At 47.2% G+C, this 14391-nt stretch overlaps 1 protein-coding gene across 2 annotated transcripts in view; it reads left to right on the top strand.

Moving 5' to 3' along the window:
• LOC138566955 (serine/threonine-protein kinase MRCK alpha-like) overlaps positions 1 to 14391 on the top strand; it is a 2642347-nt gene that overhangs the window by 349705 nt on the left and 2278251 nt on the right. For both annotated transcript variants that reach the window (XM_069644738.1, XM_069644739.1), the window contains exon 2: positions 4575 to 4666. In XM_069644738.1, the coding sequence (XP_069500839.1) occupies positions 4575 to 4666 (92 nt within the window). The remainder of the gene's footprint in view (positions 1 to 4574; positions 4667 to 14391) is intronic.

Genomic DNA, 14391 nt, shown 5'->3' with positions numbered 1-14391 from the left:
AAGGTGGTCCGTATACGCACGGACAATGGGGTGTTGATGTATTACATCAACAAACGAGGGGGAACCAAGTCTCCCCCTCTCGTGGACCTGTCCATCCAGATTTGGGAATGGGCTGTTCTTCATGGTGTTTGGTTGCTTGCAGTGCACATCCCGGGCCAGCTGAATGTCACAGCGGATGCCCTCAGCCAGTGGACAATGGTCAGCTACGAGTGGGAGTTAAAGATGGAGGTCCTCTCATGGATTTTCCTGCGTTGGGGCACACCGGAGGTGGACCTCTTCGCAACGGTGGTAAACAAGAAGCTTCCTCAGTATGCCTCCAGAGGGGGGCTGGGAGCCTCCTCTGGGGGATGCTCTCGAGATTCCATGGCACATGAGAGCTTACGCTTTCCCGCCTCTGCCTCTAGTTCACTGAGTAGTTTGCAAATTGAAGAACTCTGTGAACTGTTCTCTCCTACTCATAGCCCCATGGTGGCCGGCCAGGTTTTGGTTCTCAGAACTTCAACACCTGTCGGTGTATCCACCGATCAGGCTTCAGGTGACCCCAGACCACCTTCACTAGGGGGAACAGCAGCTGTGGCACCCCTCCCCACAATCGCTCAGCTTGGCGGCATGGTGCCTGAGTTAAAGTCTTTAGAACATCTTAACTTGTCTGCGGATAACATGCGTATTATCCAGGCAGCCAGGAAACCCTCGACTAGGTCCCAGTACAGAAGCAAATGGCTCAGGTTCTGTCATTGGTGTTTAAGCAAGCAGTTGGACCCAAGGGGGGCTACAATTGACACGGTACTGTCCTTTGTATTCTTCTTAGCAGAGTGGGGTTTCCACGTTCTGTCATGCAGAATTTACCTTTCAGCGGTTTCCGCTTACCTTTCTACGGACCAATGCTCTTACTCTGTGTAACCCAGTGGTTAAGAGGCATTTTGCAGGCTTGACACGCCTCTATCCTCCAATTCGTAGTCCACACCCGACGTGGGATCTAAATGTGGTCCTGACGGCGTTGTGCCATAAACCTTTTGAACCAATGGCCACGGTGGACCTCAAGTACCTATCCTGGAAAGTGTCCTTTTTGGTCCCCGTTATGTCAGCAAGGCGGGTGAGTGAGCTCCAGGCCTTGTCGGTGGAGCATCCCTTCTTGGTCTTTCACAAGGATAAGGTGGTCCTACGGACAAATCCTACTTTCCTGCCGAAGGTGGTATCCGAGTTCCATCTGAATCAGTCTATCTCCCTGCCAGTCTTTTTTCCGAACCCTGCCTCAGAGGCAGAAAGGGTTCTGCATTGTCTCGATGTCAGAAGGGCTCTTAAGTTCTATCTGGACAGAACATCCGAGCTTAGGAATTCTTCTCAACTGTTTGTGACCTTTGGTAACCCAAAAGATAAGCAGGCATCTAAGGCGACTATTTCTCAGTGGATCACCACCTGCATTACGGAGTCTTTCACCGTCCAAGGGCTGAAGCCTCCTAAAGGTATTCATGCACACCTGGTGCGGGGTAAGGCAGCCGCGGTTGCCTTTCAGAAATATGTCCCCTGGGAGACCATCGCTAGGGCAGCTACTTGGGCCTCCCCATCTGCTTTTTGTAAGCATTATTTTCTAGACATGAGCTCAAGAGCTGATGCTCAGTTTGGTCAGGCTGTGCTGAAGAACCTTTTTCAGTAAGGAGTATTTCAATCCACCCATAGTTCCTGTAAGGAGTGCTTGGGAATCTCCCATAAGTATGGAGGAAAGGGGACGGGATGTAGGAGTATAGCCAGGTTACTCACCGTAGTGACCACCTTACTCCTAGTCCATAGTCCTCTTTCCTCCATACGCCCGCCCGCCGTCCCCTCTAATAAGGTTCCTCTGTTATTGCTAATAGGTCTTAGACCTGGGGATAGAAAAGGACTGATGGGCGATGCGCAGGCGGAGCCAAGGTGGGCAGGGTTGCGGCCGCATGCCGGCCCCCGCGCAAGCAAGAGAGGAAGGACACATTTTTGCAAAATTTTTGGATGCTTTTTACAAAGTGCTCCGGTCCCGTCCCACAGGACGGAGAGATGTCCCATAAGTATGGACTAGGAGTAAGGTGGTCACTGCAGTGAGTGACTCTGGCCCAGGTCGACTCCTCCAACTCCATCCCCAGCTTTTTCTCCCAGAACTGTTTGAAACCCTGCCTGCCTTCTAGCTTTGCCATAATCAGGACCCTGTAGATCTTGGACAATGACCCCTTCCTTGAAGGGGATTCCACAAATATTTTCTCGAGGGGGCGAGCAAGGTCCTCGCACCATTCGGGATCGTTCAGGATACCTTTCACCCGCAGGTATTCAAAGATCAAAATTGGGGTCTCCCCCCATGGCTTCTGCTAGTTTATCATATTCAATAAAGGCTTCCTGATGACATTTTTTTCTAATTTTACTTCATCTTTAGAGGACTACTGAATCTGCTGTGAGGTGTAGTTTAGAAATTATAAATATCAAAGAAGTAGTCTTCTATGCACGTATGGCAGAACTGCTAGTTTCCATGGCCAACTTAGTTCTGTCACTGATGTTTGTTTGCCATCATTGAGCTTCCATGGAAGTACCATGATAAATCTTTCGTTCTACTGTCGAAGCACTCAAAAGGAGGGCCTGCCATGTACTGTGCTTGATGTAGTGATTAAAATTCACAAGACAGCTTGTCTTTTATGGCCACGATCTATTAAGTCTATAGCTGTTTTTGTGGTAACGACATTGCACATACATACTGTTAATTCTCTGAGACATGCAAGGAAGAGAAGTTGTTTGGAGTCTAGCTTTACTAAACCACAACTGGACTCCTCCCCATGTGTTTAGCACTACACACATCTATTAATGTACTATATACTAACTGTAATTGAAGTAGGGCTTTCTTAATAGATTAGTAGCAGAATAACAATGTAAAATGAGCGGAGTTCATAGAAAACCCAGGCTGAATATCGTGTTTAATTTGAAGGTCTCCTTCATAGGAAGGTCTTGATACCTATATTATATTTGAAGTTTTACAGGCCAATATTTAGTGCAACCACTTTGAATTCCAGAGAAGGGTCCATGCTGCGCCAAGGCATTTACATCTAATCACAGTGCTTGTAGGCTAATTCCTAGGTAAAAGTTTAGTCACCTGATTTTACCAATGTATGGGCGGGGCCTAGAGGGAGGGATTCGCACAGTCGAATAGATTCACATTTATATAGTGCACCTAATGCTGTATCCCTCCAGCTTCTATGGGCTGTAATAAAATGTCACCCAACAGTACTTGCATCCTCTGTATCCAAGGGATGGAGGGCAGAGTTGACCCTTGGTGGGATACAAACGTTGCTGCAGGTTGCGCACAGAGCTATAAAGCAAGCATTTATCCCACTGATTGATCCAATGAGTTTGCCATTTGTTAGGCCAATTATGTGGCTGGAGCAGTACTAGTGGTCATTATTTCAAATTCAGAGGACTTCTTCGAGCAACTTATGTTCATTGTGAATTTTAAAGCTCATTTATTGTTAATGTATACCATGCCTACTTCAGTACAGTTGCCTAGTCCTATTATTTAGTCAGTAACATTTCAAAGCAACCTTGATGGGAATTACATGCCACATTGAAGTTGGGCTCCCTACCCTCTATTATGGCTCGTTTTGCTTGTTAAAGCACGTTGGAACAAGGAACAGGACATACAAAGGGTTTGGTTTAAAATGTCAACTATTACATGCCCCACTTAACAGTTTGCCAGGTTGGGCAGTGTCAGCCATTGCCCATTGTAGTTTCCATTGCAGAGTTTAAACTTCCTTTGTCACTGATACGATCCTCCATTTCCACAACAATGTATAGCTTCCACTGCTCCTACTGCCTGGCAGTGCATGCCTCCTACCAGAAGAGGATGTCAAGTCTTTAGTCATTAGAAAGTAGGGGCAAAGGGAGGTATTTAAGGATGGTGAAAGGCTCTTTGGCGGTTTCCGGGCAGCATGGCTGTTTCTATCATTTTGCTCTTACCTGGTGAGAGGAGGAACACAGCCACAGTCCGCACTGCCGTTCCAGAAAATCTGCCTCATTCCCAATGGTGTGCGTAGAGCAGATTCCTATGCGTGCAGATGGCAACCTGCCTCTAACAGTCATGGCTGTTAAGAGTGGAGTCAGCAGCACAAATGCTCTTAAGGAGGCGCAGTTGAGAAATTGGCTTACCCGATCTCTTGTGGAAGGAGAGGGGCAGAAAGGGGAGTCAAATGAAGTGTTCAGTTTTTTTTTAGGGCACTTGCCTTCCATGGATTTGGTGTCTGTTCCTTCTACATTTCTTTTGGTTGCTGGCTAGTAAAGGAGGCGACTCTTACGATGTAATTCATGGATTTTTTGCGCTGAAAAAAAAAAACGGGATTTGTGCGCCATTCTGCCCGCAAATCCCCGTTTAACAAATGGGGATTTGCGGGCAGAATGGCGCACAAATCCCGTTTTTTTTTTTCAGCGCAAAAAATCCATGAATTACCCTGTAAATCTAAACATGTCTTTTATATGCTGCCAGACTTGGCGTAATGTCCTTCGTTTTTCCTGAAACAGGCATAGTTAACACATCAAACACTAACCCAGTTTAATTTATTTCCTTTTAGCAAAACCATTTGCCACCAAAGTTAAACAGATGCGCCTGCACCGTGAGGACTTCGAGATCCTTAAAGTGATTGGGCGAGGGGCCTTTGGAGAGGTAAGTGGCGCATCCTATTGACCAGATTATTAAACTATGCTCTGCTGAATGACTTTTGAATAACAAGTTTGGGGTCGTCTTCCTTTTGAGAAGTCAAAAGCTGAAGGATTTTAATTTAAAATCAACATTATCTTCGATGTTTGCATATGGAAATGTATATTCAATTTTAAGACATGTATTGTAATTCTACCCCAATGCCTCTTTGGAGTGCTGTTGCTAGTGAACACAGGGCAGTAACCTCAAACAGATTCACATAAGAGCAAGGTATAATGTAGTTGTCAAGGTGGTGGCGGCTCGCTCTCTTGATTGACCAAATTGCATAATTTCCGACAAAAGTCTTTCTCCAGTTTCATTGCTACAGAAATGAGCAGTACTCCAAAACAGGCTAAGAACTAGTATAAAGTATGCATTTACGCAGCACCTTGCGTGAACAATAAAGAAGAAAGCAAGAGTGAAAGGATCACATGAACACAAGTGGAAGGAAACTTGGCACAGAACTGGTGTGTGGCTGTTGGTAATTTGTTTATTGGAGCAGTGTAAATGTTTCCCACAAATATGCAGGAGCGAATACACATAGTGAGGTAGCTGAGACCAAACAGTAGGGCTATGGGGGGTTACCCCCACCTGAGAGAACATTTTTTTTTATTTTTTATAATGGGTTAGAATTGCGCATTTTCCAGCGTACATTCTGTGAAAAAGTGGCCAAAAAATCCTGTTTGCAATCGATTTTTAAAAACATTTTCTTTTATAGTAACGCAAAAAAAATGAAACGGTTGCAAGTCACCAACAGTGCACAGGAACGTTTTCCAACATATTTTCCTATATGCCATTATAATAACATTTTCGTTGTGGCTGTGTCCATCCTTTTTCATGCTGGCTGCACCAATATATGCCAGTATATCCATATAAGAAAATACTGCTCTTGTTTGTATTGTACATAACACCAGTGCTGCCCTAAGAAAACATGTCCATGCTGCCTTTGTCAAACTATGCTAGTGCCCCATGTAAAAAAACATAATCACGTTGCCTTTGCCAATAAAAATGCCATGCTACAATAAGAAAACAGGTCCGGTCAGGCTGCACCAATTTAGGACATTATGGCCACGCAAGAACCTGATGGCAGAGAAAAATGCCATTTAAAATAGGAAATCCTGTTTAGAAAGGCTGCATCAATATAGGGCAGTCTAGCCAAGTAATAACCCTTTACATGTTTTCTTTACCATTGATGCCCGGTAAAAAATGCAATGCTGCTGTAAGAAAACAGCAACAGACTGGCTTCCGCAAAGTAGGCCAGTCTAGACAATGACACTTAAGTTTGCTTTACCCTAGATGCCCAGTAAAACATTTCTTTAAAATGAACCTGTTCCATAATACATGAAACAAAATGAACCTAAAGAGAGAGTCGTTTTTTTATATCCACCTCATACATTCTATTACATAGATTAAAAGAAAGTATACATGTGCCAATTAGTCATATGTCTAATCTCTACGTGCACAGAACACTGTGACCCAAAAGGGATTCCTCTTTAAACCTACGTTTTAGGTAGTAATAAGCAAAGCTCCACTAGAAGGGTCAAAATCACCTAGTAGGAATGGTTTAATGTCTGGGTGATCTTTGCACTTCTAGAAAACCTTTAAATACCATAATTCGAGAAGTGCATTGTTAGCAGGAAATTGCATTGTTGCTGTCCTGGGCATGTACTGTCACCATAAAATGCTTCTTTGCAGCTTGAAGTTTTAATAAGGTGATACTTGCTTTTATCCTCAGATTTGTTACCCAAAAGCAATTTTTTGTAGAAGTTGTCTTTTCTGTTTTAAAATGATGGATTGCATGAATGGATGGTTTTGTAATCCACGCCTACAACAAGGCGTGGCCCCATGCCTTCCAAGTAACAAATGAGCTTGCACATGAGTTCTGGATTTTTGGTAACCAGAAGGGTGCCAGTTCTTGTGTCTTCTGCGTCAACATGTCCATGGAGGGGATAGTGGGGGAGCCCAGCCATCCAGTCTTTAAAGACCAGTTTCATCCAAAGGCATTCCCTGCTTAACCCAGGAACCCATGAACCCGCACATTAAGTCTTGCAGACAAAGACTACGTTTGATGCACGCATCCAAGCAGAGGCGAGAGGGCTCCTATGATAACCTTCTTGCCCGCTGCTTTGTTTTATGAGGGATTACATGTCGGAGTGGCTCCGATTTCACAGTCAACAAGTAGCTGAACTCTCCAGGTGACTTGATACCAAATGGGGCAGTTGTGTTGATCAACAAAATGTGTTTCAGTTTTAGATGTGTTGAAAACAATTCTGTATAGTTGAAATACATTTGGTTTCTAAATGCTGCTAAGTGGTTATCACAAAGCCTTATCAGGGTGTCGCAGGCGGGCCATGCAGGATCATGGGATCACAAGTGTTGTGGGGGGAGGTCCGTGGGCACATAGGCTGTCCTCCGTGCTGGGGGCATCCAGCATCATCTTCAGTTACTGTTGCGGGCTGTCTCACAGGCAGACGAGCCAACCCAAGGGTTGCTGGGGGTACCCAGCAGACACCTACAGTTGCTGTGGTCAAACAGCTGGACATCAGTTGCCGGGGGCTCACGGGCTCGCAACTGGGCTGTGGTCACACAGCTTGACAGTGGCCTCGGGGCTCCCAGGTTACACATGCTGGTCTGGGTGCACCCAGATCAGTGGTGACCACAGTACCGTGGTCACACAGCGTCAGCCTGAAGGCCAGGGTAGCAGGACCATGTTCACACGGCATCAGCCTGCAGGCCGAACAAATGAGAACCAAGACAGAAGTGCTTTTCAGAGGCCGAGGCTCCTTTTAATGACAGTTGTGCAGATGGGCCTCTCATTACCTTAACCCAAAGCAGGCCCACCTCTTAAGAAGCGAGTGCACGTTTATCCGTAAAGCAAGTTTATTGTACAATCGTCCAGGGAGGGGCTAGATGACGCTGCAGACTCAAACTAACCCGAATCTCTCTGAACCACACAAATTGACACATTATATACATTTTTGCAACAGTTAAAACACTCCCATATGTTTTATTACAATCCACCCCCACATTTGATTGGACAAAACCTATACAAAAGAAATACAATCTTTTTCCAATTCTCCCATTCTCATTGGTTGCAGTTATCTTAACTACCAAAATCTGCTCATGTGTACAGCACACCCTCTTAAGATTTTTCCATTGTAGGTCGTGACACATAGTTACACATTCACATGCAAACATAATTGATTGCAACTCCCAGCTGGCCTCAGACCTTTTAACCCTAAATGTAATTGCACATGGTTTGCACGAATACTTCAAGCTACATGAGAAGGAGAATTAACAGCTTCCCTTTGAACTGACGATAATCATCTCACCCACCCCAATTTAGTGGCGTTGCGTCACTTCACCACATGTTTGTCAAAAGCAAATGGCCGGATCCCTCTACAAGCTCCCATGAACTTAAAAAAGATGACATCTGCCTTCTGCGAAACTACCAGGCCATAAAAATCCTGGCCGGTTTGTTAGCTGACCATCTCCTAAGGTCATAGTTACTCATTTCCTCTCCTGTGGCCCTGCAAATAGTTTTTCCCAATTGCTCAATTCACCTCGCAAACTCCTGACTGCAGTTAAATCCATTTATAAAAAAAGCCTACTAAATGTACATTTATAAATTCCCTGTGTATGTATATCAGTGTGCATGTATGTTTAATGACTACCGTCTCTTCTTTAGAGCGTTTTCTTCATGACCACAACAACGAAACAAACCACATATAGCCTCGCACAACAGCACATGACCAGTACCAACCGAAAATTCACACCTACAGTCAGCGGACGGTGTAAACCGAACTGAAGCTGCCAACAGCACATCACAGCTCTTGTGCTTTTCCCCCGCCCAGCCCTGCTAACTTACCTTACCCTCTCGCTTTTTAGATCTGCCAGAGTGCCAGGGGACCCCTCAGGTGGTGATAGTGCATGGTATAAATATCCTTTAACATAACAAGTCCCCATCCTCGCATATACATTAAACTCCTCATGGCCCAGCTTCTAGGCACTTAGTAGCACACCATATCTGGATCATCTTTATATTTCATTTGGCTATTTTGCCATTTATTTTGCTACACGTGAGGAAATCTAATATGTATCAACTTGAACACAAAGTAACACTTGAAGTTACGCATCCCATTCACTTTTAACTACACTGGATACAGATAAATTGCAACATTGTGCCAATTTTGCCACACCCCCAGTCACAAATATAGCGCGCACAATGTGAACCCCTCTTCATCATTGAGACCTTTACTGGCCACCCCAACACAGTCAGTCATGACACATGTTCTTAAAGGGATAACACCACAACACAGTCCAAGGCCTGGGCTGGTGGGCGTTCGAATCACAGCCACATACTACTGGGCCTTTCACCATGCCTCCCACCTCGGCTCTAAATCCCCAGATCACAATCACCTACATCCATAATGTTCTCTCCTTTGTCTGTGTTAGGTCTGAATAAGGCAGACCGATTCTGCAGTGACTGGCACTAATCTAAATGCAGAGGGGGAATCCGTTGGAACACCTCCTCCCTCGCCTTTCGGTCCAGTTTCCTCATTTCTTTTCTCAGTACAGCGACTTGCTTTCTCTGTTCCCCACATGCCTCCCATGCAGACAGCAGCAGCTCCATCCAAGCACAGTACACATTCAATTTCTATTGGCTTGACTGACGGACCCTGCTTCAGATTGGCCCAAGTCTGCTGCCAGTCATGAAGGGGCCACAATGTTGCCAAGTCTACGCAGCTTCCTCAGTCAGCGTGTCCTGTCAGACACCCCGGTGGTCTGGAAGAGCAAAGCCCTGTGCACAACAACGAAAAATAGTTAAAGTTGGACGCAGGCTGCACAGTCCCAGTACAGTTGCTTGCCATAGTTTTTCAGAACCACAGCTCCGAGAATCCCCTTGTCGGCAGTCAGGAAAATCCAGGCCGGAACTCAACTGCAGCCATTCAAGCAGACTGTGAAGCTGCACCATGTCCCAACAAAGGCCAACACCTGAGCAGAGCAGAAGTATCACAAGCAATGCAGAACATGGAATCTCCAGCCCACAGCATGACAGAGAAACGCCAGGCTGTTTGTAAAACCATGCTGGGAAAGGGGCAGGGGTGTAGGATTATTTTTTTTTTAAAACCTCCCAGCTATGTAGCCCTCCTCCTGGGGAAAAGGCAGTCACTGATTTAGTGCAGAGGATCAGCTGAGCGCTGCAATCAATGGGGGTGGGGGCGGGGTGTGTAACAGTCACTGCATACAAATCCCTGCACTATAAAAGCAGACGGCAGCGTCGGAGTGTGGATTGTACGGGGGAGGTTGCAGGTGGAGTTGGAGCGGACCAAGTGTTGAAGGGAAGAGAAGAGCAGAACGGAGTGTTGGAGAGGAATTTGAAAAGGTGAGGTATTTGAGAGAAAGTGGTATCAGTGGTGTGTAGTGAAGTACGTGGGGAGGTGGGAGGAAGATTGAATAGTGGGGAGATAGGGTAGTGATTGTAGTAGCTAGTGTTCAAGGAGGTGTGTTTGGAGAGAGTGAGGCTAGTAGAGAGGGGTGTAAGGAACAGGGTGTATTATAAAAGTGGGAGAGGGGTGAGAGTAGTGAAAGTGGGTGTAGTGAAGTGTTAAGAATGGCATTATATCCCCCAGTTTCATGAATAGAAGAGCCGTGGAAATCGTAGTGGTGGGACAGTGGTAGAAGAGACCTTGGCCGTGGTTGTTAGTGATAGTAATAATACAGGATGTAGTTGTGATGGGAGTAGAGCCGGAAGACTTGTAATAGTGTGGAGGGGAGAGAGTGATTAGGAGAAAAGTTACTGATATCAAAGACTTGTGGGAAGAGAAGGTAGGCAGAGTTGGTACGACCGAGGAGAGTAGGGGGAAGAGCAGAGTCGCAAAGAGAACACCATCCTCTAGAACGATCATCTGTGGTAGTGTAGACGTAGATAGGAAGTCCCTGAGGGAGATGGACAGCGTTTCAGGGACTCCCGTTTAGAGCCAGTTGGCAAACCAAAAACCAACAGTAGGGGTTAACAGTGCTGTAGAAACTAACCGGGGCTACTGACGCCTGGGCTAGGGAAGAAATCCGGGGGAGTTGAGAGAGGCGCAGCCATAGTGCCACCTTCTCAAACCCCTTATCCAGCCGGTATGTCCCATGTTGCAACCAATGCCTGTCTGTTCTGCAATCCTACTGGAGGTTTAAAGAAACACACCATAGCTCTACGGTGTGCTATAATAATACAAAACCCTTGAAGTAGGAACAAGGCTCTGTGGTTCATTCAGGCCACATGACACAATTTACAGAGGCATTTTATGGCAATTGGTATTAAAAGCAGGCTTTGGATAAAAATAGAAAAGTGGCCTCATTTTGATCTTCGTGGTGACTGCATCAAAACTGAAGTTTGAGTATATCTTTGAAGATGCTAGTGTTAAATGCTCCTATGTACTGCCCCCTTTGCTCCATACTTCTGGGACATTCCGTCCATCGGGACGGCACCGGAGCATTTTTTAAGCATCAAAAAATAACTTTTGTCCTTTTTATTTTTACGTAGAGCCACCGCATGTGACTGTAGCCCTGCCTTCCTGATCTCCGTTGTGCGCATCGCCCTTCAGTCCTTTTCTCAGCGCGGTCGGGGTCAGAAGCACTTGCATCTTAGGGAATTTTTTTTATTTGTTCCCGTGTCCTTCATATTCCTACTCCGGTTCTATGGTCTTCTTTCTTCCGTCTATGCCGGAGCATCTGGGATTCGTGTCCTGTTCGTGCGAACGTCATTTTGCAAGGGCGGATGCCTATTTTATCTGTCTGGATTGCTTGGGCCTGGAACACCGGGGTGGACTCTTGCTTCTACTGCTACTCCCTCTCCGTCTGTGCACTCGTGGGAGGAGGTGTTCCAACGGATTCTCCCTCTGCATTTACAGCAATTCATCGAAGAAAAAATGAAGCGTCCGGTAAGCGCCTTCCTTTTTAGGGCACCCCGGCCAGGGGACTCCTTCCTGGGGTCTTCTGGTTCCGGGAGAGGCCCCAGTGGCTCTGGTACCAGGGCTCTCTCTGAGGTGTCCCGAAAGTGATCTAATCTGGACTCCAGAGTTTGCTGCGAGGTCCCCTGTAAGGGGTCTGTCAGGACCGGATCGTCATCTGAGGTTCCCCATCTGGGGGCTAAAGCTAGGCCCAGCATTTCTGGGGCTTTTTTCTCCGGGGTAGTTCCCAAGGTTTCCAAGTCTGAAACTAAACGTACCGAGACTAGTCTCGGTTTCCTGTTCAGCGACTAAAGGCACCGGGGTTACCCCGAGGACCCCCGACTAGGGGCTATAGTTAAAACCGGCAGAATTGAGAGCTCCCCTCCGAGGGCTCTGGCTTCGGGTGGTGACCCTAAGCCTTCCCACACACAATCCGGTGGTCGAACCTATCCTGCTGAGGGGCAAAGAAGGAAGACAAAAGCCTCAAGTCTGTCTTGAAGTACCACCCCTGCTGAGGTTCCCTCACTGAGGGCTAATTCTGCAGCAGACTCTAAGGGGTCTAAAAAGCGCTCTAGATCTGGTAGCACCGGCTCTGCCGAGGTTCCCGGTCACAAGGCTAAACTGGAATGAAAGTCCCCTGATACTCCTGCGGTGACAATGGCCTCATTGACACCTGTGACGTAGTTCACCTCAGGCAGTAACACAATGGCGGCCCAACCCACGCAGTCTGAGGCAGCCATTTTGACTACCCACTGACACAAACGTCCTCAAGGTTTGGTTCTGAGGAGCCTGTTTTTGAGGCCAAGCAGCCTTTTCCACGTAATGTGGACAATAGGAATCCGTTCCACCCTCCAATGGATTGGCGTGTTTGTTTTCCACTGCGACAGTCTTGCTCCCTCCTACGTCGGCACCCTTAGTTTATGTGGCTCCAGCTGGTGGAGGGCCATCCTGGCAGCCCACCTTTCTGCAATCATGGGGGTATGCCCCTTCAGAACAGCTTCTACCCACTCCTGTGCCTAGACCGTCCTCCGATGATGTGTTTTTGGCAAATCCCAGGCCCTTATGCACTCTGACCCGATGAAGGCACACTTTAAGGATCTATTCAAAGAATTGTATCTTAAGCCTCTCGAGCTGCAACCTGCTCTGGCTACTCAGCAGGTTCTGGTAGTGCCACCCCCTCCTCTTCGGGTGGGGCTCCTTCCTCCATTGCCTCCACTTTCATCTACACTTAAGACTCCCATTGCGCAGTTGGTTCTGCCCACAGGCTCTAAGGTGCCACGTGCTGCGGATCAAGTTTCTGTTCCCGCTGCATTGGATGATAATGCAGACCAGGTGTTACGCTCACCTGGACCCCACAGGGGTATCGATCGGACCCGAACAGCTGCGGTCTCCGTCAACGTGATGCGTAGTGCAGAGATGACTGTCTGGACTGGCCCGCCTAGTCTTGTCTGCTGGACCCGAAGAAGTATTTTCCTGCAAGTGGAGACAGGGATTAGCCACCTGTGGGTTTTAGTGATGGCCTCCAAACTGTTCTCGCTCTCCCCCACTAATCACCTCCGATATCCCCTTAGTAACCTCACCTTATGTTTGTAAAAGATGAGCTCTCCATCCTGCGTGTCTTGCAGGGGTGCGTAGATACCAGTTACTTCACTGGTTTGAAGGCGTTGGGAGAGTTCCGGTAAGCATTGACTCTGAAGTCCCAGGCGGGATTGGTAAATATCAAGTTCAGAGTTCAATGTGCCCGATGTTCACTCTTGTCCCCTTCCTCCCTTAAGTTGCAACTGAGTTTGTGAGAAGGTCTCGTAGCTGCTGCTGGCGTTCAGGTAAGAGTCTGTGTTACCCAACACTGTACGGTAACTATTGCATGCGTTAACGTGTTGTTTTTCTCCCTCTTTACAGATGCGGCATATAAAGATATGGAGAATAATACCGCCGGTGGTAAATCAGGTAAGTCTATGGTGGTAAGAGGTATTTGTTGATTCCCTTGGCTCACCTTGTTATTCTTGTGCCCCTAGGTGCCGGAGTGCGGCGAAGAAATGATGGAGACAGTGCCGGATCGAAAGATGCTGTGAGAACTGGTGAGTATGGCGCCGTGCTGGAACTGGCGAAGCGACACGTGCAGGACTGATGTACTTTCCAGGTCGGGAGATGAAATGGATCCGGAATCAGGTGAGGAATTTGAAATAAGTTTGTTTTCTAACCTTGTCCTTTTCTTCCTCTTTATTCTAGGAGCTCCGGATTCGAGGAGGGCGTGGCAGAATACTGGATGCTGGCTGCAGGCACGCGGGCGTGGCAGAAGACTGGATGCTGGCTGCAGGCACGGTGAGAGTCATGCTGCTGGATGCAGAATAACGCAAAGCATGTGCTGCTGTTTGGGCGTGGTTTAAATAGCCTCCAAAGTAGTCCCAGGAAAGAAGTTCCCCAGGACCACACCCGAGTAAAATAGTCCCTGTAGTAAAATAGACCCATCCAGGCCTCACATTGGCTTGGATTTATTTGCAGCATGATCTGCATGAGGTAAGTAAAGTCTATGAGCCTGGCGCCTAGGGCGCCAGGACTGATTTTTATTATGAGCCTGGTGCCTACGGCGCCAGGACTGAACCCAGACAGCCCCTAGCTGGGGCTGCTGAGATTTTTGTAAATGTCTGGATGCCTGCTCCCGGGGCTGATGGGCTTGATCCGGATGCCCGGGGGTAGGCATCATGACACCAGGATAGCAAGGACCCGCCTCGCTCTGTCAGAGCCTTTCAT

This window comes from Ambystoma mexicanum, chromosome 2p, assembly GCF_040938575.1.
Source record: "Ambystoma mexicanum isolate Mex_15411 chromosome 2p, UKY_AmexF1_1, whole genome shotgun sequence".
In the NCBI taxonomy this organism is placed as follows: domain Eukaryota; kingdom Metazoa; phylum Chordata; class Amphibia; order Caudata; family Ambystomatidae; genus Ambystoma; species Ambystoma mexicanum.
This window is presented reverse-complemented; position numbering and strand designations above follow the sequence as displayed.